The sequence below is a fragment of the Muscardinus avellanarius genome, assembly GCF_963383645.1.
Source record: "Muscardinus avellanarius genome assembly, chromosome: 7".
NCBI lineage: Eukaryota > Metazoa > Chordata > Mammalia > Rodentia > Gliridae > Muscardinus > Muscardinus avellanarius.
This window is the reverse complement of record NC_137793.1, coordinates 104997672-105010812: the sequence shown is the minus strand read 5'-3', so window position 1 is coordinate 105010812 and position 13141 is coordinate 104997672. Positions and strand designations below refer to the sequence as shown.

At 48.7% G+C, this 13141-nt stretch overlaps 1 protein-coding gene across 1 annotated transcript in view; it reads left to right on the top strand.

The window, feature by feature from the left end:
• The window catches only part of RGSL1 (regulator of G protein signaling like 1), a gene marked incomplete at both ends in the record, with an annotated part of 55065 nt that extends 42358 nt beyond the window's left edge, over positions 1–12707 (top strand). Inside the window, 8 exons of the mRNA XM_080698758.1 lie at positions 1507–1645; positions 1883–2007; positions 4743–4852; positions 7024–7116; positions 7501–7567; positions 10349–10453; positions 12372–12379; positions 12598–12707. Of these exons, the coding sequence (XP_080554884.1) occupies positions 1507–1645; positions 1883–2007; positions 4743–4852; positions 7024–7116; positions 7501–7567; positions 10349–10453; positions 12372–12379; positions 12598–12707 (757 nt within the window). The remainder of the gene's footprint in view (positions 1–1506; positions 1646–1882; positions 2008–4742; positions 4853–7023; positions 7117–7500; positions 7568–10348; positions 10454–12371; positions 12380–12597) is intronic.
• Between the last annotated feature and the right edge of the window lie 434 nt (positions 12708–13141).

The window sequence follows — 13141 nt, the reverse complement described above, 5'->3', positions numbered from 1 at the left end:
GGGGATCGAGTTTACAACTTGCAGCAGCGGTGGCCGAGTTGACCTCGGCTATGGGAGATGTGAGGGTGCCCTAAAGATGCCCCAGGCTGTGCTGGGTAAGCCAACGGTGTGATCTGTGGAAATGCAGAACACCTGGTAACTCACACAGCGGTTAGGGCAGTTTGGCTAGAAGAACTCCCAACCGCACTGCAGAGATGGACTTAACTCAGTTCCAAAAATGCATATTGATCACTTACTCATTACCGAGAGCAGGATTCATCAGCATTATAGATTAAAAAACAACAACAGCAAAACATGTTCTCTACACTCAAAGACCCCACAAGCTAATGGGCTGGCTGACAAGACATAAATAAAAGGGAAATTCTTGGGGTGTGAGTTACTCTGTAAAATCAGGCACAGGAAACACATTTAAACTGTGAGAGCCAGGCATGGTGGCGCATGCTCGTAATTCCAGCATTGGGAAGAGGAGACTGGAGGATTGCAGTTCGTGGTACTTATCGAGTCCCTTTACAACTCAGTGAGACCCTGCTTACAAAAAATAAAAAGACCTAAACATAGGACGAGGGGTGTAATTCGGAGCTAGAACACCCCTGGACTTCATCCCTAGTACCGCAAAACAAACAAACAAACCGTGAGTCCTCAGGGCTGAGCTCTTGGAAGGCAGGTCACCCAGGCTGGATTTTGAAGGATGAGTCAGGGTTAGTCAGATAACAAAGCGTGTAAAGGGGGAAGGGGGAGCAGAGAGACAGAGTGGACGGCCTCCGGGCTGCTGCTCTGGTTCCTGACTCCATCATCTCCGCTTCCTTGCTGTGCTCCGTGTATCACAATCAGAGTCAACTATTGAAAGCATAAAACCAGGTTATGTTACTCTCCTGCCTCCACCGCACCGGTGTCCTCTCCTTACTACTGGAATGAAGCCCGACCCTCCTGTTGCTGAAAGCACTGTACATGAGCGGGGCCTCCCTGCATCTCAGGACTTGCCTCCGTGCCAGCGCAGAGGAGGAAGGCGCAAGATTACCCTTAGCCCGGGAAGTTGTAAGAAGTAAAACCTACAGGACCAGGATGGATAGAGAAGGGGGCTTGGGCTGAAGAAATGCCTTTGAGAGAGGCCTTAGCATATTATCTGATGTGTGGTCTGTGCTCAGCTGTATTTGCCAATGGCTGGACATGGAGGCACATGCCTGCAATCCCAGGACTTGGGAGGCTGAGACAGGAGGATGGCAGGTTCAAGGCCAGCCCCAGCAACTTAGCAAGACACTATTTCAACATAAATATAAAAAGGCCTAGGGTCATAATTCGGATGCAGGAGGCCCCCGTGTTCAATCTTACCACCACACACAAAAACAAAATTGCCAAGGGATGAGTTATGATTGACTAAAGTAGGAACTTGGCCCAGAATTGACCTGGTCTTTTTCAAGCCAGAAATGGGCCTGAGCCAGATGTCTTCTACAGCCACCGCTTTCATCTCCTCCTTGCGGATCCTGACTTAATGCCTCTTTGTTTTAGATTTAACACTTTGGTGAGTTCGGCTAACATGTTTCACGGCAACCGACCCTACAATGAGAACGATGTGATCCTCCTGCGGTCCAAAATTAACATCATCTTAAAGCTCTTCCTGCATTCTGACCTCCCTCCGAAGCTGAGGGTAAGGGCGATTCCCACCCCACTCTTGCCTTTCACCCACAGGCATTTCCCCCACAAGAACTTTGAAGCGGAGCTGCCCGCCCCACGGAGTCCTGGGCCAACTTCAGGTCCTCCCTAGCCAGCCACGTAGAGTTCTGCCTTCTGGTGAGGAGCTGGCCCTGAGGCTCCTAGGACCCAAGAGGGGTTTTCTGTCTTTCCCGGAGCCTCTGCCAGTGACGGGTTCCTTCTCTACGGGTAGGTGAATATCTCTGAGTCCCAGAAGGATGCCGTCTTTGCTGCCATTACAGAGGGCCACCTGGATCGAGCCACATTCCACGGGGCTGTCATGTCTGTCTTCCCAGTTATCATGTACTTCTGGAAAAGGTAATTACTGCCCCTGCCCTGCCTATGGCCAAGGCAAAAGCACCTTCAGCTTTCTGAATAAATGGCTGCCTTCTCCTAGGATTCTGTCCCACTTCCCAGTTTCATGGGGAAATAGAGTGGTTGTTTTGACCCTACCCGGTGCACCCCGACCCTCACACTGAACACCAAACCAGAGGATGCTTGGCAGAGCAGCCCAAGCATTCGAATGTTGCTTCCCCTGCTGTTTTTCAGCAGTCTCTTGGAGTGGGGCGTGAGGCTTGCTGAAGCCGGTGTTTTTCGTCTGGGGATGAGGTGGACTCCAGCTTTCTGGGGAGAACTTCTGTGGAGGTTGACAGCTCTGCTGCAGCGCAGAGCGACCAGCTGGAGGGCGGAGCCAGAAACATTTTTACCGTTGTTCCAAATTATTGCCGCTGGGGGGCGCAGTTGCTAGATATTCTAACTGCAGAGGAACCAGAAATTCCAGAGTGTATGACAACTCTCCCGAGGTTGAAGTGGCAGGTGTAGCAACCCATGCAAAGGGAAAACACGGCGGGGAGCGGCTGTGAAGGTCGGAGATCAAAATGAACAAAATACCTGCAGGTCAAATGCAACCTGTGTCCGCTGGCTTGGGCTGAGAGACTGGGCTCAGTTCTCCCCACTGCCTGTGGCCGCCCAGGGCCCCACTTGGCATCTGCCACATGGCGCGTGGCGGTGACAGAGGCAGCTGGCTGGAATCTTCCTAGACAAGGCGAATGGGGGTCATCATGGGACTCTGGCTCCGCGGGTCCCCTCCTCCCCACAAAATGTGATTTTAATACAGTATAACGGGAGCCAGGTGTGGTGGCACACACCCGTTATCCCAGTACCTGGGAGGCTGGGACAAAAGGATCTAAGGTTCGAGGCCAGCCTCCCTACGCAACTTAGATTCTATTCTATTTCAAAATAAAAATAAAAAAGGGCTTCGGGTATAGTTCAGAGGCAGAATTACTTTGGACTTAGCCCCCAGTACCCTTCCACACACCAAAAAAGTGTAAAGGTTGCTTACGGATCATTAATCATTATTTTTAAATCTCCAAGATAATAAATTATTTAATACAGGCTTGAAATGCAAAAATCTCAATTCAGGATAAACATTTAACCTTTTGAAAATCTGTAGCTATCTAGCACCCAGTTCTAATTCTCCTAAACAGGGCTGCATGGAAATTCATCACAAGGCATTTCTTTTTTGGGGGGCGGGTACTGGGGATGGAATCCAGGGTTATTCTCCCTCCAAGCTACACCCCAGCCCCATTTTTATTCTTTATTTTGAAATAGGGTCTCACTCAGTTAGTTGCAAAGGGCCTCACTAAGTAGTAGCTGAGGCTGGCCGCGAACTGAGATCCTCCTGTCTCGGCCTCCCTAATGCTGGGGTTACAAGCGTGCGCCACCACGCCCGGCTATCTCAGGCAGTTCTGAGAAGTCAGAAACTTCTGGGAATTGACGGCTTCCCTGGACCTGACTCAGCGCTTAGCGCTCCCCATCTGTTTTAAGGAAGTCTAAGGTTGCTTCAGGAGATTTCCATCCCCAGTCCTCAGGCAGCTGGATCTTTATCTGCCTTTCTATATACTTAAAGAGATATTTATATGGCGAAAACCGTGTTCGTGTATCATCGCTTTCCAAAGTCGGTGAGACTGCCCCCAAGGTGGGGGAGGCTGGGACAACTGGGAGCCGCAGGAGCCTTGGGAGCAAGTGGGGAGATTCAGTAAAAATACGGGGGCAGTGAAGCACTCGGAGCGATGCTGAGGAATTTTCTCTGAACTGGGGGAGAGTAAACCACTAAGTTTGGGCAGCTACGATAGTGTATTATCACCAGTGAAGCCTTCAACCACCCTATGAGGTAGGACAGGCAACATATTATTATCCCTGTGTTACCGATGAGGAAGCTGAGGCTCCGAGTGATTAAAAGGGACTTGCCTGGGTCAGACCAGGATGAGAACCCAGGTGTTGGTCTCTTACCATCATAAAGATGCCTCTCTGGCTTATCAGGGAGGGCCGTGGGGCAGGGAGACACAGCTGAGCAGGTGGAGGGAGAACACAACCGGCACTGAACTGACTGCCCCGCAGGGAGGGAGAGAATAGCACAGAGGAGACCACCAGAGCCGAGGGAGCACAGAACATCAACGCTGTCTTAGCTGAGGCTGACCCAGGAACCCAATCCCAGGGCTGGCCAAGGGCAGAGATGGCGAGGGGCCGGCGGCCAAGCCAGGGAGGACGGCGAGCATTCAAGGGCTTCAGGGGCACAAGTTCTGAGGTCCCCATGAGCCAAAAAGTCTGAGGAGCAGGGTCTATGGATGGGAGACGCCTGCTGGGAATCAGGAGAGGGGAGCGGGCTCCCAGAAGGGGCGGACGACACCCGGCCAGGCACTGGCTGCACAGGTGGGGTTCGGTAGGGACTTTATGGCCTGATACTCAAGTGCACACCCCAGAGGTTCACCCCGCACTATGCCCTGCCCTGGGCATGGTGAATTCTTCTCAGACTCTGATCACTGATGACTCAAGGAGAATGTCCCAGCGTTCCACCCAGGCCGGATCCTTGCTGCGGCCAGGTCTGACAAAGAGGAAGCCCCAGAAGGAGCGTCTCTGAGGGGCGCCACTTGGAAGCCAGGATGCCCACCCACTCTGTGAGGGCCAGTCCCACTCAGTTGTCCCAGGCGCTCTTCTGTCCAGCCCTCCGCTGGAGGTTTTCTTCCTGTGACCCAAACTCTTTCTTCCCTTAGGTTTTGCTCCTGGAAGGCATCCCGCTCTTACCTAAAGTACATGGGGAAGACTCTGAAGGACCCCAAAATTTCCTCCAAGTCTGCTTACAAGTACCCTCCTTGGAGCGGAGGTAAGCTCCACCTTGGCTCCGGGCCAGATCCCCAGCAACTGAGACTCGTGAAGGGAAAGCAAGGGCCTGGGACCAGCGTGCTGAGGCTGGGGACCTCCCCTTGATGTGGTTCTCAGAGGAACAGGAGGACTCGGGCAGCGCCCGCAAGAGGCGGCCTGGCTCTGCAGGGCTCCAGGCCGTGGCTCCCAGGGTGCCTCTGGGTGTTCCTGTTACAGCAGACCCCAGGAGGTAGCCCTGCTTCACTCCTGGGTACGAGGCTGCACTAAGCCCAGCCACTTGAAAAGCATGCATTTATTTATTTACTTTCTGTGTGTGGTACTGTGTGGTTTTGTTTTGTTTTTGTTTTTGTTTGGAAACAGTACTTTCCACGTTGATGAGGGGCTCCCCACTTGCTAAGGCTGTCCTCGAACCTGTGATCTTCCTGTCTCAGTCTTCCAAGTACTGGGATCACAGGCGTGCGTCACCACACCCAGCTAAAAAGCATTTATTTTTTGGATTTAAGTGAGAAAATAATTTAGAATTAGACACATGATATATAGTTTTAATGTGATAAATAAATAAATACACATATATTCATACATATATATAATTTTTATGAATGCAAAGGTGGAACTTACAAGTAAAGATAAAAGTGTCAATAGAGTTATGTCTGGGTATTATGGTATGAGGGATTAATACATTTATTATTAACTAATATATTACATAATTATTAGATATATTATACCATAATAACATATAATATAACATATTGAGTGTGCTATTATAGTATATGATTACTAGGTATATTGCTGGTACATTTATTTTAAAATATAAGTAAATAAATACATACACACATACGTTTTCTTGGCACAAAGACATTAAGCCCAGTCCCTTTCCCCCAGACTGAGATACAGCTGAGACTAGTACCAGAGCAAAAGGGGATTTTAGTGATGGGGAGGAGGGGGAACAGGGTAGAGCCTGGTGAGGACAAAGCTGGAATGTCTCTCAGTGGAAAGTTCTGGAAATAGTACAGGTGTGTGACTCTGGAGACAAGACCAGCATCAGAATGGAGCATGGAGGTAGAATCAGAATATTAGACAGAGGATCTACTTTCCCCATGACGGAGCTGAGCAGCCTCTTGATTTCATTCTAGCTAGCCTCATCCTCATGTCCACATCCCAGATACCCACGCTGTTCCCAGGCCAGCTTACAGGCAGTGCATCCCGCCCCCTGCTCAGCAGGCAAACGAGACCTCAGTCCATCTGAACAGCTGGGGAAGCGACTCTGGGCTGGCAAAGACCTGCTGGCTGCCCTTCTGAGAGGGGTCTAGCCCCGTGGGAAGCGAATCTCCTAGCTCCCTGGCTTGGCCACACAGTGATCCTTGGACATCCTCTCGTCCTCATCTCCGCCTTGAAAAATGTCAGGGCAAAGCCAGGCGTGGCGGCACAGGCTTGTAAGCCCAGCATTCGGGAGGCTGAGACAGGAGGATCACGGTTCACGGCCAGCCTCAGCTACTACTTAGTGAGGCCCTTCGCAATTCAGGGAGACCCTGTTTCAAAATAAAGAATAAAAAATAGGGCTGGGGGTGTAGCTCAGAGGAACAATGCCCCTGGGTTCCATCCCCAGTACCACCAAAAAAAAAAGTCAGGGCAGCAGCCAGAAGTCAGCCTTCTCTTCAGTACTAGGGCAAAAGGTCCCTGGGAGTGAGAGGGCTATTTAGGATGATTATTTAGAAGATTACTTAGAATGAGGATGTGGAAGGGGATCATAAAGAGGGAGGGGAAAGAAGATGTAGGCAGGGCAAACAAACGATCGATCCTCAGGCAGAGGAAACCATCTTTGGTGTGGCCCAAGAGCTCTCGGCCCTCAACTACATTTTCTCTAGCTGAACCCCAGGGAAAGAACTCCCTAAACCTTTCCTAGACTGAAAAGGAAGAAGAGTGCAGCCGGTGCCCTGAATTAAGGGGTCTCGGTCCAAGCCTCAGAATTCTCCTATGAGCTGAGGGAACTTGCTTCCCACTCTCAGCGCCAGACCCCGGGTGTAAGCTACACAGGCTTGGATTTAGACCCATCTGTCCTCAACATCCTGTGATATGAGGGATGCCAGAGAAGAGCTTTCTCGCTTCATCAAGGGAGATTTATTTTATCAGATGCCCCAGGGTTTTGAATGCATCCCCTTCTCTCCTCCCTAGGAGACCACGCCGTCCTGAGGTTCACCTTGGTCCGAGGTGTGGAGTGGCTGCGGCCTCAACAGCGGGATGCAGTGTCGAGTCCCATCCAGAATTGTGAGTTGGAACCTCACTGCTAGTATAAAGCCCATCGTTCAGCCAGGCATGATGGCACATACCTGTGATCCCAGTACTTGAGAGTCTGAGACAAGAAGATCGTAGGTTCAAGGCCAGCCTCAGCAATGTAGTGAGACTCTCAGCAACCTAGCAAGACCTTGTTTCAAAACAAAACTAAAATAAATAAAGTCCACTACTTGATTAGAGGGCAACTCTAAGCCCAGCCTGGCCTCATTGGCCAAGAGGAGCCAGAGACCCACAACTACTCCCCTGGAGGAGCTCCCTGGAAGCACTCCTGGATGGCACCCTCCGGGCTGCAGCTCCACCTGTTACAGTGTCTGTGTCACTAGTCCTGATCGATTTTTTTTCTGTATTTGTCTTTAGCTTCATCTGACAACCTTACCCAGCCGATAGTTGCGATATCCAGCATGCAGCTGAGTACCATCCAGGGGTAGGCATGAGCCAGAAGTCTTCAGCTGAGAGCTGCTATGTCCAACAGCACTACGGAAGACCTAGCTGCACATTCTCTAGCACCCCTCTGCATACAGAACCAAGCTGAGCTTGCTGGCTCTGGAGGGGCCGAGAACCCGTGCAGTAAGGGAGGGATTCCCCTGTAGGGATCCTAGCCAAGTGCAACCAATACAGCCACCCTTTGTGTTACCGGCGGGTTCAGTCCTGTGGGGGGCAAGTCCACTAGCGGTCGGGGGCCTCAGAAAGATGGGTCAAAAGGCAGGCGGCGTTCTGCAGATCCTTATCTGCAGCGGTTCTTTTCCCCTCTATGAATTCCTTAAGTTTTTAGTTACGACGCTTTGGAAAAAGAACCTGGAGTGGACAAAGGCTTCTTGAGCCAATGACACTTTATTATGAAAACCCCAAGAAATTTATACACTTCACCAGTAAAGTTAAGAGAAAGGGGGGCGGGTGTCTCTCAGCTGGCTGTTGGCCTTTGAAGAATTAACTTCTGTTTCTCTCCAAGGTCTTGCAGATAAGCAGCTCCAGGTGGCAGCCTCCCAGGATAGTCAAGGCTTGGGAGCTTCTCAGGAACTTTTCCTGGAACTTCCATCTTTTGGGCTCAGTTCATATAGCAAGTGCGGGGAGATGTGGTGATTCAGTGTTGGCATCTTTTTAAATCTGAAAGCTTAAGCATACTCACAACACAGTTTGGCAGATAGAATATCACAAACAACACCACAAGGTTCTTTGTTCTAATTGTCAGATGTATTTCCTTAACTGCTGAGCACTCTTCTTTAAACAACAAGCCTATTAAAAGAATCCACTTCCCTGTCACAAACTCTCTGCAACCTGCTTCTAACTTTCTAATTCCTTTCTTTCCCAGTTGGGACTTTCTTATGATAAGCTCTTCTTCATGCAAAAATACTTTTCTTACTCTTACGGTATTTCTTTTCCTTCATACATATATATATTTAGAATGTCTGTCCTTTATTCTGTCATATTCATTTCTAACTATGCGGCCATTTTTTCTGTCTCCTGGGGTGCTCACACTGAGGTAAAAGTTAACAGTCTTTTTCTTTGGGTCTATTGTATTTGGGCAGCTAAGTTGTTTCTTTAAGGTCACACACAAGGTTTCTCTCTGTCTCTAGGCAGGATTTCAAGGGTGAATAATTATTTTGAACTGAGCTACTTTTGCCAGAGTTGATAGATAGTGATGAAGGTCGGAGGCCATTTGTGATTGCTGCAGCTGGGGTGCTTATCACAGTACCTGAATTCCGGCCAGTTTCTCATTATTGTTGAGCAGAGCCAAGGACGTTTAGACAAATTATTAGAAAGTTTATCTCCATGGACTCAGTTTCTTTTTATAGTCCTAATTTCACATCACTGGAGCAATTCGTGTAGAAAGTTAAAAGAAATAATAGTGAAGGGTATCTAAAAGTGGGGGGTACTTTGGCCAGAGACGATACCTCCTTCTCGGGGCGTTTTTTGCCGATTTTTACTATGTGGAGTGGGGGTTCTCAACACATAGATGCCGAGGCAGCAGGATGTCTTGGCACTTTGGAAGTTGGAGTCCCTGCTCCACCTTGGAGTAGAGCTCTGTGGCTGGAGGAAGGGTGTCCCAGGCAATCTTTTATTACCAACAACCCACATAAGTGCAGCACTTTGGGAGTAAGATGCATAAGGTGAGAAAGAGAGAGACGCCATTGCTTGGCAGGATTTTGGCAATAAGAACAGAAAGGATTTGAGCCCACCGAAATCTGATTCTGCCTTGCTCACTCCTGCACAGGCACCAGAGGGAAACCAATGCGGAGCTATGGACCTCTGGGGGCATTGCCAGGGGTCACAGAATCCAAGGCTAAAGGATGCCAAAAAGTTCCCTCGAGTTCAAAGTTGTAGACAGCAGCCTCTGCGAATGCCAGGGCTGTTGTCTTCACCAGCCATTCCACCACCAGACCTGCCCTTACAATAAGGACTTAGCGCAGGTGGTAACACACCTGTAATCCCAGGACTTGGGAAGCTGAGACAGGAAGATCACAGGCCTGAGGCCAGTACCTGGCAACTTAGAGAGACCCTGTTTCCAAAAAAAATATTAAAAAATAAAGGACCAGGGGAGTAGCTCAGAACAGAACCTCCCTGGGTTCAATCTTCAGTCTGATGAAAATAAGGAGATAAATAAGGACTTGGGAGCTGGGCGTGTTGGCACACGCTTGCAATCCCCGCGCTTGGGAGGCGGAGACAGGAGGATCGCGCAGGTTTGAAGCCAGCCGCGCTGGCTTAAGAGACCCTGTTTCCAAATAAAAATATAAAATATAAAATAGGTCTGGGAGTGTAGCCCGGAGATAGAAGGGCTTCCAGGAACCCCAGTACCAGAAAATAAATAAATAAATAAATAAATAAATAAATAAATAAATAAGGACTTGGGGCTGCTCAGGTGTTTGCCAGTGGCGGTACCCGGGGAACACACCAGCTTCGGAGCTCTTTATCCTGCAAGGATAAAGAGGTTGCCAGCTCTTGGGGAAAGTGATAAGGAGAACATGAGAAGCCCTGTCTTGAAGACAAGGGGTTGTAGTCCTGGCCATCTCTATTGCTAAAGAAGACAGCTTCAACAAAACAGAGGATGGTGCAACTCCAGTTACTCCATTGTTTCTGTGATAACTATTTATTCTCATCTCTTCTTTCAGAAAAAAATTAACCCACACCAGAAAGGAGAAGAAGTAATCCAGTCAGGTTTCCCTCGCCAGAGGCAAATCACCCTTCAGAGGCCTACCAACACTGGCAGAACCTTTTCTGGTCAGAAACGAAGCGCCCTGGTGCCATCTGCCCCTGGGAAGATGAAGAAGGAAAAGGGCGACAGCTCAGATATGGCAGGAACAGACGGCAGTGGGTAAGGTGCGGCCGGAAGACGGGAGAGAAGGTCCCCCGTAAAGCGGGGGTCCTGTTGGAGATGCTGTTTCCACCGTGGGCTGGGTCGGCTGACCTGGGTTCTAGGACTCTCTCTGCAGCTGTGTGGCATTGAGCTCACCCTGGCTCAGTGGTTGAAGAATCCCATGACATTCTGATGGAGATGTCACTGAACTCTGTAGGGAGCAGGTGCTGATGTCCTCACCAGCCACAGAAGGGGATTATTTTATTATGTGTGTGTGGTACTAGAATTGAGTCCAGGGCCATTTTACCTCTGAGCTACACCGTCACACCTATTTTATTTTTTTATTTTGAAACAGAGTCTCATTAGGCTACAGAGGGTCTCACTAAGTTGCTGAGGCTGGCTGCAAACCTGCGATCCTCTTGTCTCAGCCTCCCAGGTACTGGGATGACAGATAAACACCACCATGCCTGGCTTTATTACTGGGGGTCTTTAATGCTAGGATCTCCCTTTTGCACAATGGTTTACATTCATCATCATTTGTTGTTGTTGTTGTTGTACTGGGGTTCCTGGAAGCCCTTCTACCTCCAGCCTACACTCCCAGACCTATTTTATACTTTTTTTTTTTTTTGAAACAGGGTCTCTTAAGCCAGCGCGGCTGGCTTTGAACCTGCGCGATCCTCCTGTCTCCACCTCCCAAGCAAGGGGATTACAAGCGTGCGCCACCACGCCCGGCCATTCATCATCTTAGTAAATCCTCACAACAACCCGTGAGTGACCGAGTCATAAATCATTTATTTTTAAGCAGTTAAAGAAACTGATATAGAAAGAAAGTAGGTGACTTTCACAAGATCACTAGGTGATTAATGGCAGAGACAGGGCTAGAACATAGCACTGTGCATTCTTTTTTTCTGTTCTCATTCCGTGGTAACCATCCATGTGAATTCTCACACCCAAAAGGAAGAGCCTTTCTCCTAAGTTCTGTTCACTGGACAATTAACTGAAAAGTTTTGTAAAGTTTTTGACCTAAAGACCTAAACTCTGGTCTTAATTTTAGAGTAACTAGGTTTAATTTCTGTCTTTTGAGTCGGTAAGGTGTATGCCTTCGCTGACCTTAAACTGTGGTATCACCAGAAAATCAAATCAATAGTCAATGGCAATCTGGGCATGGTACTCCTGGAATCCCAGTACTTGGTAGGCTGAGATGGGAGGACCACAGGTTCAAGGACAGTCACAGCAAGTAGTGAGCAAATAAATAAAATTGGGAAATTGGGGTGGGGGTGTAGCTCAGAGGTTGAGTACCCCTGGGTTCACTCCCCAGCACCCCCAAAAAGAAAATTTAATTACAATTGTAGCTAGTACAACCAAGAGGAAACATAAAACACTTTTTTTTTTTTTTTTGGTGGTGGTACTGGGGTTCCTGGAAGCCCTTCTACCTCTGAGCTACACTCCCAGACCTATTTTATACTTTTTTATTTTTGGAAACAGGGTCTCTTAAGCCAGCACGGCTGGCTTCGAACCTGCGCCATCCTCCTGTCTCCACCTCCCAAGTGCGGGGATTATAAGCGTGAGCCACCACGCCCGGCTTAAATGCTATTTTCTTAATTTACAAATTTTTATTCCAATAATTCCTGGTGCTTTAAGAACTATTTATTTATTTATTTATTTATTTATTTTTAGGAAGCTTATATAACCTGCTCAGACTAAAGAGTGACCAAAGAGACAGAGAAAAGAAAAAAGAGCCAGAGAGACTGAGAGAGCTGCTTCTACCTGCAGAGAAGCCTTTTCAGACCTGTGTATCAGAGACTGATGAGCGAATCCCCACTCCTTCTACAGAAGCACGAAAAGGCTCTGACTGATCAAGCGTTGCTGTACAGGAAGGGGTGGCCCATGTGTGCAGCACCTCGGGGTACAGCCCTCGCCCCTCCACCTCCACTAGGGCTGCAGGTGACTAGCCAGAATAAAGGATGTCTGTATTCTTCACCATGAGCCTGCCATCACCTTCTTAAGGGAAGGGATAAAACAGTGTGTTGCCCCCAGAGGGCATCCAAGGTCATTTCCAATTTAAGAGATTAATGCACATCCCACTCCCCATCCTGGATCAAGACCTTGGGCCAGCCCATTGCACCGGTGGCTTTCACTCATGGGCCTTCCCTGACCCACAGCATCCGGAGGAGGCTCTGCTGCCATCCCAACACAGCTCAAGTTTGGCCACAAGGCAGACTACTTTCAAACCATGTCTCTACTCCTGGGTACCTTCGTGGTCTCAGCATGAGCTCATAGCATAATCTCAGTGTGAGTTGGGACTCATTGAGTCCCAACACCTTTATATGAGAAACAGAACTAACAACAGGTACCTCGCAGGGTTGTTTGAGGACCAAGGAAATAATATAGGCCAAGTTCACAGCATGGGGCCCAACACATGGTTGGGAGTTGGTGACATTAGTCACCGATAGTCTTTCCACCTCTTTCCTAAACTTCCCTAAATGTGGGGGTTGGGAGAAACATGGTTGACCAGGAATGATATAGTTAATTCCTAGAGAAACTTCCAGTGGATTTTCTTCAATGAGCTGTATGATCCATTGGGTTAGAGTAGTGAGAACATCACAAGATCTAATTCCCAATACATATGTAGTTCTCTGAAGGACTTCCAGAGGTGATATGCTTCCTATTAACAGGGAATGAACAGATTTCCTCCTGAGCTCTTAG